Source organism: Lampetra fluviatilis, chromosome 5 (genome assembly GCF_964198595.1).
Source record: "Lampetra fluviatilis chromosome 5, kcLamFluv1.1, whole genome shotgun sequence".
Lineage (NCBI taxonomy): Eukaryota > Metazoa > Chordata > Hyperoartia > Petromyzontiformes > Petromyzontidae > Lampetra > Lampetra fluviatilis.
Window position 1 is genome coordinate 2,440,879 of NC_136279.1, and position 18,462 is coordinate 2,459,340.

The window sequence follows — 18,462 nt, forward strand, 5'->3', positions numbered from 1 at the left end:
TAAACGCAATAAAATATTAAAGTCATTATAGAAAAATCACTCACCAGAGGTGGCTGTCCAGAGCAGAAGTATACCAAGACGTGCGCTAATAGTAAAACATTTAAAAAACCCATATTTATTCGGCTACGCGGCATCCGACACAATGTTACGACTAAGAGTGAGCTCTTATTGCTTCGCGAGATTTTGGCCGTGCCCAGTGGCCAGGGCTTGTGGGCTCGAAGCTCCGCCCTGTGTGACCACCAAGCGTGGATGTATAATCATGAAGATTGTTAATGAGCTGCGGTCAAACTGGGTGGCATATTATAGAGCAGTCTCCTTTGGGGTTTTAGGTGCATTTAATGCCACGGTATATTCAATGATGCAACCGCTCACGTATGATCACTGCGTGTGTGCCAAGCTCACTCCTGCGAATGAGACGATGCTAGTCGCTTCTGCGTTGTCACCTGGTGAAATAAAATGACAGAGAACAAATCCTATCAAGGATTTGTTGGGGACATTAGAAAACAAACTTTAAAAGTTTACGGGTGGGGAAAATGTGAACACATTCATGGCCAAATAAAACCTATAAATAAATTAAACCCTGTTTTTATTTTACCAGGTACGGCCCACTGAGCTATATAGCTATTTTTCGGAAACGACCTGGTTATCACATATGATAGCTCAACGAAGTGGCTCATCGTGTAGAAATGTGTAGCATCCAAATACTCTAAACACATGTTGATTCAAAATGTGAAGGGAAAAACCGGAGGACCCGTAGAAAAATCCACGCGATCACGGGGAGACCATGCAAACTCCAAATATACTGGCATCCGAGTCGCGATCGAACCCACAACCTCATGTATACCCGGCGAGGTAGTTATCATCTCGCCACCGCGGCATCCATTAGAGAAAACGTTTGCCCATTAGAAATGAGATGTATTTGTGGTACAACCTCAACAACTGAGGTAGGTAAGTGGCAGGATACAATTAAATTCAGCGCTGATTTTCTGGGTCAGAGTTTGTTGTTCTTGCTAATGCACAGAGGTGCTTTACGAGACGTTTTTAGAAAAAAATACCTGTGTGTATATAGAACAACATATATTGCACACATTTCTGAAGAATATGGCAGGTGTGATGAAATGCAACTGTTTTTTATATTAATATACATGTCTTTTTTAATATGAAATATTTAAAAAAACTGCTATACTCCATGCACTATATAATCCGTATAATATGGAGCTAAACATTATGGAATGAAATACTGTTCTGTATAATTATCATTACTGTGGCCATCAACCATTCCAAAGACCAGCTACTGTATCTCAATTGCTCAAACGATCTTTGGCATTGCACTTATCTCCAATGCTGGCCCTGAACCAGTGGGAGATATTCCACATTCCTCTGGTGGTGCCAGTTTGTCTATAATGAAAATGTCAGAATGAAAGTCACTCTCATTGACTTTTAAGAAATATCCCAGGTGTGAACAGTATGTGTGTAACCTATTTCAGTATTTTTGTTTATTTTTTTATGAAACAAATTAAGTTTGAAGTGAGCGTAAAGAATACGCATGTCTTTAACGCGTTAAGATGTCACGTGAACGGAATGCGGCCGAGAAGACCACCGCCGTGAAGATGGATGCACAGGACGGATATTAATTAGCAGGACCACGAGGGATGGTATGGACTGCCTTCATCCGGCAGTTGGGTAGACAATGGGTGATGACACAACAATGACTACAGTATGTCTTACTGCACAGTTGAAGTATCACGTGAACGTTCATACAAAACCAAATCCACAAAACTATAGCAATAACGGAGACAATTTTAAACACCGCAATTTGTTTTTATTTAAAATCACAAGTTTGAGGACATAAATGTACCGCACAATAATATACCATTCCTTTGACATTGAACATACTGAATAATAAATTGTTTCTCAGAAAAATGCAATGTGAATTAAATATTTACTCCGTAAAAGGCTGCTCGTATAATTTTCACTTTTATTTTCACAGAGGTCAGAGCACTAAATAACAGCACGTATTATTTATTATTTCACTTGTTTCCTCAGAAAAGCCTCACCGACACTCATGAGGTGATGTTCTTCAATGCAATGTCAATTGAGTGACAAATCATTTTTCATCAATGGAATGTTTGGCCAATACTGTATCCGTTGTATCGGTTTGTTTTTATCAGAGGAGACCCATCCAGAACAAACTCCACACAGCAGCTACAACATGCGTTTTTGAAATATTTTAAGCTGTGGATAGTACATTTTTCGCATTGTACTGGAATGTTCTATCCTCATGCTGACGAGTACAGTACTGAGTGTGATGGAGCTTTGACTGGCAGATTTGTGCCAGAAAAGCGCCACGTGTTTAATAAAAAATAAAAAATACTTTATTTGCCCGAGCTGGGAATCGAGCAGATGACTTTCTTGCTGTGAGGCCCAAGTGTTACCAGAGCACAGGTATCCCACCAATGTGGCAAATTAAAAGCCTGGGATGGCTCCCTTTATTCTCCAATGTTATATTTTGCATTTGCATGCGAAAACGACTGGAATGTTTTGTGCACACAAACGTGAGGCTGCGAATGTAGCCGATTGTTCACGTTTAAAATCGACTTCAAACTGTAAAACTTTCGCACTACACACATTATGAATGTAAACCATTCACTGTATCGTTTTGCGTTTTAAAATACATGTTGTATTTTTAACACCCTTGTGTATGAAACAATTGCAAATTGGAGTGGCAAGAAACATTCCCATTCAACAAACAAGCAAAAAAATGTGTTTATGTCGCCGAAAGAGGACAATCCAGGGTTTTCCTGAAACCACTGTGATTACGTTGCACTCATTCATCAAAAACGATTCTTCGAGCTCACCATATGAGTATTGTTTAACTATTATCGATATATTGATAATCGGGTTCGGACTTTTTTGCCAACTTACATTTGTCATTGCACCCATTACTTAGCCAATGTCGCTCCGTTCAGAATCGATAATCAAACCAAATGCAATTTTCGCAATGCTTGGACAGGATTGGCACGTGGGAAAATTCAAACTGAACAGGGCTCATCGATTACCACGTGCTACCCAACAAAGACACAAGAGGGCTGGAACTTATTTTTTATTGTTAAGCTATTTTGATCGTCTTCATCAGCATGATCAATCCACTGCTGGACGAATGCCTCAAACTACTTTGTATTTTCTTTGTTGTCCGTCCCCTGCACCTCCGATTGGGATGATCGGCTTACGTACGGTGCAAAAGAAGTTTAACATACATTAGTAACAATGCACCTACACGCAAACTGATTTCATCGCGACATCTCCTCTCGCGTACGTTTCCTCCTGTGACTGCAACTCGGTGTTGATTCTCCACCAGCAGCCACCGTTCCTGTTAACGACATATCTCTTTTTGCCCAAGCCCAATTACGTTTCTTAAATCAATGTCACCGTGTATTTTTTCTACTCCACGTGCTCTTCTGTCTCTGCGTAATTCCCAGCACGCGTTTCTGTATACTTCTATCACTCTTTTTAGTGTTGTTCCATTTTCTTTGTTAACGTTCATTTCTAATACATGGCATAGCAGTTATTACAAACTGATTAAAACAGTATTTTTTGGGCAAATTGTTACGTTTATTTTAATTGATCAAGTTCAGTTTTCAAAAAGTACTCGCACCCACTCCCATCTGACGTGTCATCATTTTGATCCCGGTCAGTCATCAATAAAGGTTTTTTTTGTTCTATTTGTATATGCTCTATGTAAATAAAGGCCGCTACATTCACCAATGTCAAGTCGCAGGACCGTGCAAGATGGTGACAACTTTGTATGAAAATTACATTCAACACGATATTTAAAAATATATATTAATCCATAGCACTTTCAACTTGAATTGCCACAATTTGTTGGATGGCCACGGAGGTGAATGGACACACTCCAGACAAGAGAGGAACGGCGGAGTAACGCGGGGGTCAGTCGCAAGGTGACGTGACATCGTGTACATACTCCAGGGACTACATCGTAAAAAACGAGCACCGATGGGTAACTGGCTGTGGCAGAGCCTCTCTGTCAATCCACTGTCGGATGAAGGCCTCTCCCATGCCACGTGGGTCACGAGAGGTGTTTTGACCGTACTTCACCACGCTGGGCTGGTTGGGGTACCACAGATGCCACAATTAACAGAGCGTGCCGATGTCAAAGATAAGAGCGCATGTTTTTTCGGTAAAGTCATGTAGGTAAAAAAGAAAATAAATGAAAACTAAATTAAATCACGACGTTTCGGGCGCAACACAAGCGTCCTTCTTCAGCTGGGGACAACGTAGCGAAAGCACAACCGCTCAAGCTTGTGTTGTGCCCGAAACGTCATAATTTAATTTAGTTGTTTTCATTTATTTTATTTTTTACCTACGTGACTTTACCGAAAAAACCAAAGAGTACAAGAGAGCATGCTTTGGTGTCGCAGCAGAGAAGCCTGTGACGTCACCGCACGCGTTGTGACGTAAAATGAGCACAGCGAGCTGTGACGTCAAAGAGCAGAGGCTGCGATTGCTGTGAGATCAGAGCATGCTGCGATCATCACAGAGCACAGAACACGCGGCACGCTCAACACTGCGACGTCAGAACGGAGCACACCGACGTCACAGAGAATGCTGTGAAGTTTCAGAACACCGCTTTCATGCCACGGCAAAAAAATCGTGCGATTTCAGCGTACGCAGAGAACAGTGATATGGCACACATTTTGCTCGTCTTGTTTGTACGACTGTTTTGCGTGTTCGCTGAATAGTGACAGGAGCATTTCATGTGTATACTGTACATGAAAATAATCATTTATTAAATATGCGATTCAATGCATGTATTTGCAGCACCAGGAATTAATAGTAATCAATATATCAATCATTGCACCCATACAATCTTGGTTGTAATTTTAAAACCAGATGTTATATGCTTTTTAATTTAAAACACGCATTCACCTGATTGGACTATATTTTGTAATAAAAAAAACATGATGATGCTGTTTCCTGTCAAGAAAGAAAAACACATACGACTGTTTATTGGGTTTTTTGTGGCTTCGTATCTGGGGTCCGGTAAAAGTGTCTGGAACTGCAGCAGTAGCGCAGAGCTGTTCTGGCGCTGGAGGAGAGGGGCTGCTGGAGCGGGGGCAGCTACAGCTGGGGGTCTCCTTTAGCTCTGGAGCCAGCCTGGAGCTGGAGCCAAGCTGCCAGAACTAGAGTCAGACCAGAGCTGGAGTCAGGCCAAAGCTGGATCCAAGCTGGTACCAACCTGGAGCTGGATCCAGGCTGTAGCTGGAGCCAACCCGGAGCTGCTGTCAGGCCAAAGCTGGATCCAGGCCAGAGCTGGAACCAAGCTACCAGAGCTGGAGCTAGGCTGGAGCTAGGCCAGAGCTGCAGTCAGGCCAGAGCTTGATGCAGGCCAAAGCTGGAGCCAGACGAGAGCTGGAGCCAGGCGACCGGAGTCGCTCCAGGGTTGGAGTCGTGCAGGCCGGAGCACTACTCATTGTAATGAAGTACTTTGAATTTGTTTACAGTCAAGCCCAACTCTAGCCTCTCCATCAACACGCTTTCCAATGCCATCGAAACGGTTTAAAATACAGAGTAGCCCAAGAACTAGTTTACCAAGATAAAGTGTAACTTGTTACGGCATTTTATGGACACTTTGTAAGGTAATTCTTGGTATGTTATTGGTGTGATCCAAATCCCCACCATATTTATCAGGAGCTCAAAGTGCCAGATGTGACTGTCTGGGGAATGCGTCAAAATTGTGCCCGCATTGTTGCAGAAACGACACCATCGTTAAGTCGAGGCTACCTGAAGTAAATAAATAATGATAAATATATAAATAACAAAAAAACTGGAGCACTCATCAAGCCGCGTGCGACAGGAGACGGCATGTGCGTGTGGCACGTGCTGGACTCATCCGTTGTACGGAATTAGGCGAACTTGTGTTCTTCTCTCTCCCCTATCCCCCCCCCCCGCTCCACACATTCATTAAACATTTATCTTAAAAATGAACGAAATAAATGCTTCAAATCAAACGTCTGTCACAATTAACTCTGTCACCTTCCACATCTACCACTGCACCTTGTCCATCCACGTCTGCTTCGTGGTGATGGTAAGCGACTCGATTTAAATAGTAAGGTAGTGTATTCTTGTTATTCAAGCGTAAATATGTAGTGAATGGTTACTAGCCGTTCATTAAATTACGAGTTGTGGTTAAATGCGAGTGAAGTTAAAATGCACGCGCACCATTTTTTCCCCTTTTATTTTACGTGCCGGAAAATTTCCCCCAAATCGGAAAGATTGTCCCCCAATTAAGTCTGGTTTCGAGAGGTTTTACTGCAGCTATTGATACAAGGAACTTGTGTTTCGACATTGGAGAATGCGGTTGATGTTCATGACTTTTGCGTGAACATTTTTGACCAAACAGCAGTAAACATGTAAAGAGTAATATGTAATGTGTATAGCTTGGTAGACTACCTTTTGGGCCCCTGTATATATGCTCTTAACACAACATTCGGAAACGCTGGTTACACAAGTTTATGGTGCAAACGGCGGTAGTAGCAATACATATTGCAAACGTTACACGCAGGCAGCAACATTTCATCCATATTTGTGAATTTCAGACAATGATTTAAAAAAAAAAATGCAAACACTTTTACCTTTCAAATAATATACAGTAAAAAAATATCCAAGATGCATTTAATAACCTTCACCAAAATACAAAAAGGCCACGCTGCTTTCTAGAGACATCACTATCATTCCGTCAAGGTTTGCTTTTTGATGTATTTTCTGAAGACAAACTTCAAAATATCAATCAGGAAAAGCCAAGAGATTACGTAGATGCCCACTCCGCCGATCTTAACGAGCAGCAAAGAGCGTCGAGAAGGAATTATGCTGAAAAGCAGCATGGTGCCCAGTCCGATGCGCATGCAGATAAACAACAGCACAAACACCATGTCCAGGAGGACGCCAATGGTCGCTCCGTCGTACCTGTACAAAGACAAGGGGGGGACCCCCGATGTAGCCTCTACCAGACTGTGCGTGCGTTTGTTTTTGTATCACATTATGCTAGTTCAGGGGTCGACAACCAAAATAACAAGAACAGTATTTGTTTTTAATTAAGTACGAAAAAAACTCAATATTTAAATAACTGCTAAGCATGTGAATGCGAGACGTTGGTGCCTAATAAGTAGCGTCACGAAGCAGGCCTGAAAGAGTCGCATGCGGCTCTGGAGGCGTAGGCTGCCGACTCTGTGCTAGTTGGTCAGGCTCTGGATTACATTCTTTTTACACACATTTCTCAAGGATGCAAACCAAACAATTTGCAGTTGGCTGAAGTGGCCTGCGGCTCAAGATTGCCGCACCTACAATGAGGTTAGTGACTCTCTTTATCAAGCCTGTTTCAGTAGCCCCACCTCATAGCAATAGGTTTTTACCCTTTCAACTGGTACAAAAACTGTACCAGTTGAAAGGGTAAAAACCTATTACTATATTGTGCCACTGGTAAAGGAGATGTCTCGTAATATAGTAGTCCCACCTCGTGATAACGAGGTGAACTTCCTGTGGATATGATACCTTATCACGAACGTACCTTCCTTCTTGCCGTAGAAACCAGCGCAACTGCAGGATAGGGTTGGTGATCTCGGTCACGAAGACAACTATATTTGTCTCAGTTGCGCACACTCCCAGAGCGAGGGATATTGTCAGTCCGCAAATGCTTATTATGTGGTGAGCAATGATGACACGACTCTGAATGCTATATAATAAGCACCAGACGATGTCAAAGAGAAAATACCCGAGGCACAGAGACAACGTAGAGACTTGTAGCTCTGTATTAGGTCCACCTGTAAAGATACAAAAAAAGTTCACAGCACTGTCATATCCGCTGCTTGATGAAGGCCTCTATGGGAGACATACTTCACCACACTGGTCAGTCGGATTGGTGAAGGGGTATAGAAGTCAAGACCGGTTCAACAGTCATCACTGATGTTACGTGTGGCCAGGAATCGAACCATGTTTCCGGCTTCATGGTGCAAAAGGCTAAGAACAGCAACACCACTCTTCCCCATAGAATATTACCGTCAGTACAATATGGAGGGTTAAACGCAAAATGTATTCCTGAAAATGTATTATCACCAATATTTTAATTTAAATACATTATTTATACATTCTTGAAGTTTCAATCATAATATATATTTTAACTATGGATTGAATTTCGGCTCTATTAAAATCACAAGTGAAGGAAACAAACATTAATCTATTGAGGGGTTTACCTAGTTACGCGAATAACAAGCTCAACATAAAAATTGCCGAGACGTTTCTACAATAATCATAACAACACAGCAATTTTATGTTTTTTGCACGTGTGCGTGAGTGAAAGCTGGAGTGCATGAATAACATCCACACATATGGGAGAACACTGAAATTCCAGATAACTTGCCGGGAAACTGCAGCCCCTGCTGCGACTCACTAACCCTGCCGCCAGAGTGCTTGATTGCTTTGCAGTGAGCCACCACACGCAGCAACATCCACACGGGAGCCTTCAGACTAAACACGACTATGGGGAAAGCAAGTGCGTGAACACATCCCCTCACCCTAATCTTGTTTCTCTCACACTCCTGCCCATCCTCTACAGCCTCCCTCCAGGGTCTGGAAAAACGAATGATCATTTTGTACCGAGTGAAACAGGAATTTTAGGCATTCATTTGAATCTTACTACAATACTATAACGAGTGTCATTTAGGAAAGGGAACTCTAGAAAGAGAAAGGATTCCCCTACACCTATAAATGGACTCCATCACGCATATAAATGTAGACAGGGATATGTTTTAAAGGTTAAGGAGGGTTAATAACAGAGCTAATGCAAGAACGGTGTGTGCAGCCCCTGGGATTAGAGACGAATCTGGGCATGACCCCACATGCAAGGCAGAGACATGAAGACGCAGACACAAGGAAAGTCAGATAAATACGTACATAGAGAAAAGGGGCCGAAGACACAGAGTGACGGTGGCAGAGAGACCCCGAGCGAGACAAAAAAAATGTGAGACGCTGAGAGTGAGAGAGAGTACAAGATGGGTGGCACAGAAAAGCAGAGAAATAAAGAGACATTGGAGGCACAGAGAGAAACGAGAGATTCAGACATGGGCTTGGAGACAAGCACACATATTGAGGCACTCAGAGACAGAGACATGGAGACAGACACAGAGGCACGTAGAGAAAGGGGCAGAGAGACACAGATAGCTGTCTCCTTGCCCTCAACCCCCTTACCCTGCCGATTACAAAGTTATGGGTTGCCGGACTTCGTACCTCGTGCCCAGCCCAGGGCAAAGTTTCAAGCACAGAGTTTTTTCTCAGCAAGGGGGAATTCATGTTTTTTTAGGGGAGGTTGCGTTCGGCCAGTGGAGTAGAATTGTTGGAATGGGTATGATGGCCGGGATAGGTAAAAGATGGCTCAATACAACGTCTGTGAGCTTAGAGGAAGCAGAAATAAACGTGTGAACACAGTCACAGAATGGTTCAAGTGAAGATGATGAGAGTTGAGAAGTGAAAATTATGTGGTTGATGATGGGGCAGTAGGTGGAGGAAGTTACGTATCATTTACAATCCATTTTCATGAAATAAGGAAGCAGATAACTGGAAAAATATATTTTTTTAACAGAACCCTCCTGGAAAGGCTTGTTTAGCAGGGTTACTGTTGATCATGGATGGGCTAGTGCCATAACACTGATAAGGTATTCATGTTGTACATACTTTAACCAGGAGCGAAAGGAGCTGACCGACCTGCTCACCTATCTCCAGTGGTATCAGTTGTTGAATAAGAGGGTACCACCATAAGTGAAACATTCTTAAGTGAAAAATCAGATTACTTCTTTCTTTTGGCCACCATCCATCTTGCATATACTATGTTTTTATTTGTATCAAAGTATTGATGAAAGTCTTGCCTATAAAATGTTAAGAGTTAATACTTGTCTAAAAATGTAAAAAAATGTAAATGTAGTACAGTATATAAAACCTAAAAGACAATGTGTCTTTTCAAACAATATCTTTAAAGAGCATGATATGCAAGTCAAACATTTTAACTACAGTGTGTGTGATTATAGAATTCGATCTACCGAGGTCACCGTTTCAAAGGTCAGAACGTTGAGGCAGCAACGTTGAGATCTTTAATTTGGCTAAGTTCAAGCTGTGTAACTTAAACATTTCACGTTGATTGACACGCAACAAATACTTATTGCAGGGCACATTAAAGGTGTGCCCATACTGTGCATAAAATAGGCTCTTAAAGTAACTTCAGAAGTCGCTATTCCGAGGCTGTTCTCTGACACAAACTGATTCACTGCTAGCTGCTGGGATGCGAATGGGTGTCTATCTCGTGACATGATGCCAATAGCACAATTGGAACATACTTGGGAAAAAGGGGGTCACAGTATTTTGAAAAATCTGAATTAGACGAACTGTGCAGTAGACCAACATTATTCTTGCAAACACCAACTGACACCGTGTACCTGGATGTGTGAATGGCGAAGGCCCCGCTATGAAGCTCACATATCCCGAGAGCATGGCTATTATGCTTCCATGTAGGAGGGTGATCAGTCGACAGTTCCACTCGGTACTTCGCGTTGAAAATATTCGACACAGCACCAAATAGATGAACAACCACAGGACCGTGCTGCCAGCCACCAGGGTCCCCACGCTCGACATTTTCAAACTGCACAAAAAAAAAACAAGGATAAACAGGTGTCAGTTATTTTAACACGCAATGCAACATTTCACGTGAATAACTTACGAGGTTAGAAAACACTAACTTCTCTCCGCGTTTCCTTCACCTCTTTGTGACATACAAAGCTACAAGGAAAATACAAAAAACTTGCATCCTGTTCAGTTGGTTCTTGTCTATTCCGGTTGCTTTCCAAAAGCTACTTCAAACAATCTCTGCAAAACTTCATTTCCCATCACCAAGTGATGAATCGGAGTCTGTAAGTCTTGACACAAAAGACAAGGCCAATCTCTTTGGCTCCTATTTTGCATCTAATTTGAATCTACGACTAAAATAAATGCCGCATTTAGTGATTCCTTATACGAATCGTATGAAACAACGAGGCTTTCACAATGAATGATGTACGTCGAGTACTCTCCAAACCTAATAGGTCTGGGGCCTGTGGTCCTCATGGCACACCGGGCACTGCGCTCAACACGCGTGGCTCCACAACTTGCTCTTCAAGCTGTCAATCAGCACCCACATGGTACCAAGAACGTGGACCATCACCTTGAGTCCTGCCAGTCTCAAAAGAGCGACCCATCTTGCAGTAGTAATTATCGCCCCATCACCTTCACCCCATTACTATGGGAAGTGATGGAATCCATCATTAATAATCAGCTCCTCCACCACGTGGAGTCACTATCGTCCGAGTGATCACTGGTATGGATTCCGTCAAGCTCGTTATACAGGTTACCTCATGGATATCTCTACTCGCAGCTCAAGCCTCGTACGTTTTGGCGCTTATGATCACAGCCTGTGGTCACAGGCCTTGGCATTCCGAACGCATTTGATAGTGTCGGGGATTGTGCACTTCTAGCCAAGCTCATATAATTTGTCAACTCTTATCTCTTTATACTATCAATAATGCCGTTTGTTGCTGGTCACTTGGCATTTTGGAACGATAGGCAACATTGATCAAAACACATACAATGGTGTATTAATCCTTACGTTTAATGGATATTTATTTGTAATCACTTTTCTTCAGTAACATCAATGTAAAAGTGAATATTCTCCCTGAGTAATAAGTTACAATATTGTCACTGCCTCTGTGTGCATGAGACTTACCTGCCAAGATTACACTTCAAGCAAAGGCTTAGTCATGACCTTGGTGTACACGTGTACTCTATGCGGTCAGTGCACAGGCATGTCTCTCTTCAGGTAAAAATAATACATGCATCATTGCTATCACTGGACAATACTGGGTGCATTTGGACAAAACCATCCAGACCAGTTGGTCCCCGCGGGCAGGATAGCACCAGTAACGCTCCGTCAATTCAAAAACCTCAGATTACACTGATGGCAGATTGGGATTATTGTGTTAACAGTGCAGAAAAACTTTCATCACCTTCAAACTCCATGTTAAAAAGTAGCCAACTACGTATTTTGTGTTGTAAACAAAGTGGAAATCATGGAAATATATAGATGGATTCAACATTCCACATTATGGCATGGTGATTGTCACCATTTGATTCTTTATATACTTTTATTTTAAACAATATCGTTTATAAACTTATTTAGTAGCTCATTATTGATCAGAAAAAAATATTAAATAACGTAATATGTTGTCAACAACTGAGGATATGGAATACGTTTGTCAAATATTTTGGCAACATATCAAATATTATGGCTAATCAAACACAGCCACGAATGGCATGTGATATTTAGCTTCACGTCGTCTGTGTCAGGCAGACCCGAACAATCTAATCACTCACACTTTCAAACCCGAACTGAACATATATTGAATAGATGCATGGTGTATCATTGTAGATTCAGTCGGCACAAGCAGTAGAAAATATAAAACATTGAAACGCAGCATCTTTATAACCCTTCATCTGATGATTTCACGTTGTCGATTATTGCGGTTACATGAAATAAATTCTTTAATACGTTGTCGAGAATTGAGGATATAAGCGTATTAAATATATTGTCGGAAAATCACACGTATACGAGTAATCAAACGCAGCAACAAACGTCACGCCATATGAAAGGGTCGAGGGGCGCGCGTAGATTAAAAGCCGTTCAAAGAATAGTTGTGGGACATTTGACAAAGAAACGCCATAGAGGGTTGCACGATGAACCCACAGTGTGTAATACTTCAAGGCAGAGGTGTGGACTCGAGTCATGTGACTTGGACTCGAGTCAGACTCGAGTCATGAATTTGATGACTTGCGACTCGACTTGGACTTGCATAACAATGACTTTGTCCCACCTCTGCTTCAAGGAAGGTGGTTTGCGTGTTGCGACATGCAAGATAGGCACAACTAAGCTGTTGTCGGTATAAACGTGCTCGGTGAGAGTGAATTATGTAGTTGTTGAAATGTAAACAATGTGGAAAGTTAAACATCCAGAATGTACAATTTTCCGCAGAAAAAAAAACCCATCGGGTAACTTACAATTCTGAAAGTTTAGACCACGGCAAAGAGTCAATTGGACATCAGTTCAGGGGCACTCCAATCACTTACAACGTGGGGCAGTAAAGTCGTCACGGGCAGAATACCAAGGATTCTAACATATGCTTGCAAATTTTGGATGTGAATGTGCACAGGAGATGTGTAATATATAGTCTGTGCTGTTGGTACCTTCAAAAACATGACACTGTACGAAACCTCTTTTACCCCCAACACAATTAAGGCCCGCAACTACATGTTCAACATTGTTGAATTAAAGTAAACACAAGTTGTTGTTGTTATTGTCGTCTTTGAATAACTGAAACACCCACAGCAACGGTCGAGATGGGGTTTGGCGTGGGGGCAACATCGTGTTGCAATAGGGTGGTGGGTGAATTGAGTTCTTGCCTGTAATTCGGTGCACAATCTCAAGTAAACACCAGAGACAGCCTACAGAGTACAGCCTAACGTACATCAGAGACAGCCTAAAGAAGGCCGGTTTATAATTGTTATCATTGCTTGCAAAAAAGTTTATGTCTGGTGTTTGAGAACATGCGAACTTGATTGCTTGCAAAAAAAGTTATCTATTTGGTGTTTGAACATCTTAACAGCTGTTTTATCATGGCTAGAAAGGATAAAACCTATTCATACTGATTGTTTCTTTCGTTAAAGTCACGTAGGTACAACATTAATAGATCACGACGTTTCGATCGCAACACAAGTAACCGTCATCAGGTGAAACAAACTGCTGTGTTTGTTCCACGTCATGATCTATGAATTTTCTACCTACGTGAATTTACCGAAAGAACCATAGAGTATGGATCCCTGCAGTCACGAAAGCTTCAAATCAAGATTGATAAAACATGTTATTTTTTCATACGTTGATACTGGCAAATGTCCCATTTTGTAAAGTCAACAGTGGTTTGCTGACAGAATTGAACTGTTGGCAAATTAGAAAATTACATTCTCCACAAAGGGCAGACACTGTACAGCACTTGTAAATGCAATACAGAAGCACACTAATAATACTAAGACTACAGTATAAGTTTAAGAAAACAAAATAATTACCTCGGCAACCAGTAATTTTAACAACTTGTGGGTCACTACAGTGGAAGTGACCTTACAGTCTTCACAACCGGCCTTTTTTTAATGACTTACACTAATACTGACACTATTACAGTACAACGACACATATAATAACAATTAAGTACTGATAAAGAATCAAATACCTTCACAAGCGGTGCACGGTCGTCAAAGATAAACACCAAAACAAAACTTTTTCGGCCGCCCAACTGAAAACGGTTCGCAAACAGCCAAAATCAATCGACATTAGTCTCCAGCAGGCGAGCGACTAATACTGCTGCTGCTGCTGTTGTTGTTTCACAACAACGTTTAACATGTCGATCACAAGACAACTTCTACCCGACATGTAACAACAACAACAAAAGCAGCAGCAGCAGCATCATCATCATCCCGTCGTCAACGCAGGGCGTCGTACGTGCAACACTCATTGCGCGCTCCATCACGGACTAATCCATCGCGACCGCAAATGACCCCAGGCGCCAGATGATGATGATGATGACATGCAAGCACGGCGTCGTTCTTCCCCACGGACCATGCACATCCCCCCCACACACACACAGATGCGCAATTCGAGTTTAAATGTTGCGTATAAACACGCCGTGAAGTTGGCGCCGTGAGACTTGGAACCTGATGGTACCTGTGGTTGTTGTTTGTCGCGGTGGTCACAGGGATCGAGGTTCGTGGGTGGACGCGTAGCGAAAATGAGTGACAAGAACGCGAATCAAACTCCTTCCGCGCGACCGGTTCGTCTATTTTTGGTGATGCTAATGCAGAGTATGCTAATGCATGCCAAGTGTATGCAAATCACGAGCTCATTGTATTCAAATAAAACGTTTTAATACCCTCCCCCCCCCCAAAACGGGGTGGATTAAAGGAGACAAATAATATATCACCATCCTACCTTATCAGTGGCTGCCTTATTACAGATCAATTCAGACCTAATTGCTCACCCCGTGCCCCTTTTAAATTTCGACGTTCATCCTACAAAGTCCCGTGATCATCACAAGGGAGCAACACAAACAAATAGACGCAACATTGTGTTTGTACGCCGTATGAGCGTGACAACTCAATTCCCCTGCACAAGAATGCGGGGTAACCCGCATGAGTTGACAGCTCCACATCACAGACAACAACAACAATCACTGCACGTGTTCCGGTGTTCGCAGATAAAGTATTGACAACATGCCGGTGTGCCAGGATATGTTTTCAGAATATGTATTTATACTGGAATAATCCGATGAGCCGTGAAGCACTTTCCCCCACAGATGTCCCTATTGTGTTCGTCCACAGAAGGACAACAGAGTGAATTTAAGACAAGAAGTTGAGACCACACGAGAGAGAGAGAGAGACGCAGTGGGGCTGTTGTGCCCGGCACTCACCAGCTCAGTCCGACCCGCTGAGAATCCGGCTACGGGCACCGATGCTGCCGTGGTGGGAAAAGTGCGGTGAAGATACGGGTTAATATATGACGTGTAAATCATAACTATTTACTCATTTATGCGAGGAAAGTCACACCGAGTCGTAAGACTCTTTTTAGGGAAAGGGTTTTTATTTCACGATGTTTTCTGCCCACCGATTCGGAGTTGTGTTCGTTATTCACGCGGGAGGGTACAACCCACGCATTGCGCGAGGGTGCAACACGCTATCCCCGCACGGATATAATGAACAGCTGATGGCGTATTAGCCAAGCTGTTGTACTGCCTTCCCTTGGCGAGCCAAGCTTATGGCAACTTCCTCGACGCCCACAGGAACATCTGTGTGTGATCCATAAACCCTCGTCGCCTCCACGATGCGAGATTACAAACGTGCACAGCCACCAATTGCCTTTGCAGGCATATTCATATGGCACTCGTTGCATATCCCGTTTGTAGTGCTGTAACCAATATTATCGGGCAAAATGGGTTGTTAAAATCATGAACGCATTTCGGCGTGGAGAGGAAACGACGATCTGGATGCCCGAGGGGACCCAAACCCTCGGGTTGTGAAAGCGTGGATCGAGATTCCAGGGAGTCGGGGGGCGTTGCGGCACTGGACTATTATATTATAAACAGCTGTTGTAATTGTGTGTGTTTTTATTGATATGGCATGTGGCTTGAAACGTACCACCCCTCCCATCGTGTCCACTGGCATGCCCTTGTGTTGTATCTCTGGTGGTTTTAATGCAGTCAGCTGAAGCTGTAATCACGACTGGTAAACACAGACTACAAAAGTTCGTACGTTGCTTGAACGTTACTAAAACTTGAAGGTCACGCAGTAAGTAACATTTGTTGAACAGACTTACACGACCCTACTGATGAGACTGGGTGAAATCAAAACTGGAGGTCCAGGTTGCGACTTTCTTAAACAAATGCTGCTGCAGTCGATGGGGATATTCAGTCGGCCGCCGTGGCTGGGAGATGTTGACCGCCTCGCCTGGTCTACAGGAGGTCGTGGGTTCGACCTCGACCCTGACCGCCCGCTGTATATTTGAGGAAGTGTGCGGTGTCTCTGGATTTTTTTTCCCTATGGGTCCTCCCCTCCACGTTTAGAATCAACATCGCGCGTTTAGATTATTTGGCCGCTTTAAAAGTTCCACCCAATAAGCCTCTTCGCTGAGCAATCATTTGTGGCCAGGTCGCTTCTGAAAAAAAACAGCTAATGTAGCTCAGTGGGCCTTAGTTTCTTTAGTATTTAAAAACGTATTTTACGGTATATGAATACCGTAAATCCTCGCCCGTCCATTCCACTGCTACATGTGTGAAGAGAGGCAGGTAGTGGCAGGTCTCTCATTCCACACGCACAAGTCTCTCTACAAAGTACTCACCGCAATCTCCAGGCAATGCACAATACCCATGGCGCCACGGTTTACTTGTGATACACACTGCAATACTGTGCTCCTACAATCTCCCTTCATGGTACTTTCACTTCTCATCTTCTTCACTTGAGACCATTCCGTGACTTGTGTTAACAGGTTTAATAATGACTCGCACACACCACTGCTGTGACTAACACAGTTTCTGCACTAATCACACTACCGTCACGCATTTGCCAAGAAGAGCTTTGTTTTTGTATTAAAGAGTACATACTACTAACCTGTGCTCGGAACATTTTTTTGTCCAGCTAAGGACTGTTGAGATTTCGGGGGAAAAAAGCGATTCAGATAAATGAATAGTAGAGTAAAATGCACACGCGACATCGTGGTAACCTGAAACGTTGCCAGCAACGGCCTTCGATCTAGCGATTTGTTAACTTGAAACCAACAGTTGGAGAGGAACAATAAATCAACGTACAATTTGCTCATTGTGAAACTTGCCGAGACCACTGTTGCAAGCGTGTGTTTCACCGCCACGTTCCATTCTGAACTCTCAACCACACACACACAACCACACAACCAAAAAAACCCGGTGGCTTTTAGAAGTTCAATTCAGATGCCCGTGTAGTGTGCAAGTCCACTCACCTCCAACAGAAAGAATGTCGTCGTCTGTGTCGCGTTCAGTCACCGCGCTGTTAAAACCATTGCATATTTTACACGATAAAACGCCAATCGTAAAAGGCGACTTCTCCTTAAGCATCACTTTCCTGGACTTCTTGACGAAGCCCGCAACGTTTCTCTCCGCGAGTTGCACAAGGCGTGTATTTAAAACTCGTTTTTCCGGTACAACCGCATCCCTTTCAATCGAGACAAAAAAAACGTGGGGCTCGAATATACTCTCAGCCTTCGTGTTTTTTTTTAAGAGAGAAAAGCTATATAATTAAGCCGTATTATCCGCACTTTTAAAAATAAACTTGAGTTGAAGGTGTATTTTTAAATTTCGCTATCTCCTCCAATTTCTTTTGAGCTCCGAATCAAGTACAACGCTGCGTAACTCTGCCGGTCAAGCCAACCAGCACGGCGAACGAACTTCCAAACAACAGCCAACAACCACCAACACAACCACCACCACCAACAAAAACACCACCAACTACCACTACTACCAGCAGCAACACTGCGTCGCGTCGCCGCTGGCTCCACGCTTTTGACGTTTGCCCAACTCTTGATATCGAGTCTAGAGGTCACGCGAACAAGCAAACGGTGGCGGAGATTGGCAACGAAGCTGATGGCAGACGGGGGAGGAGAATGTCATGGGATTTTGGTGTTCGTGCCGGGGCAAATTGAACACGCGGGTTCCAAACAACCAACCACCCACCCACCCCCTCCAGGCTGACACCGTCAGGTTTAGGTGAAGCAGACTCTGTGGTTGTGATATCGTCGCGATGGAA

The 18,462-nt window shown here is 43.1% G+C and overlaps 2 protein-coding genes across 2 annotated transcripts in view; both read right to left on the reverse strand.

Moving 5' to 3' along the window:
• Nucleotides 1-127, reverse strand: part of LOC144932181 (uncharacterized) — a 42,733-nt gene extending 42,606 nt beyond the window's left edge. The window contains exon 1 of the mRNA XM_078856132.1: nucleotides 45-127. Coding sequence (XP_078712258.1) covers nucleotides 45-113 — 69 coding nt within the window. The 5' untranslated portion in view covers nucleotides 114-127. The remainder of the gene's footprint in view (nucleotides 1-44) is intronic.
• A 6,552-nt stretch (nucleotides 128-6,679) lies between these two features.
• Nucleotides 6,680-17,056, reverse strand: LOC144932308 (TLC domain-containing protein 5-like). The gene is made up of 5 exons (XM_078856248.1): nucleotides 17,027-17,056; nucleotides 15,603-15,631; nucleotides 10,500-10,702; nucleotides 7,586-7,838; nucleotides 6,680-6,984 (listed from the first exon to the last, which is right to left on the reverse strand). The coding sequence occupies exons 1-5, from the start codon at nucleotides 17,054-17,056 to the stop codon at nucleotides 6,750-6,752; spliced, it is 750 nt and encodes a 249-aa protein (XP_078712374.1). The 3' UTR covers nucleotides 6,680-6,749.
• Between the last annotated feature and the right edge of the window lie 1,406 nt (nucleotides 17,057-18,462).

Bases quoted from the DNA above. Each gene is read 5' to 3' on its own strand.
- LOC144932308 (XM_078856248.1), bottom strand. From the start codon at position 17,056: ATGGGTATTGTGCATTGCCTGGAGATTGCG. The intron at 15,632-17,026 runs GTGAGTACTTTG...CGGTGCCCGTAG, and splicing joins TGCATTGCCTGGAGATTGCG to CCGGATTCTCAGCGGGTCGG. The intron at 6,985-7,585 runs GTACGTTCGTGA...GTCTTTGTACAG, and splicing joins TTTCTACGGCAAGAAGGAAG to GTACGACGGAGCGACCATTG.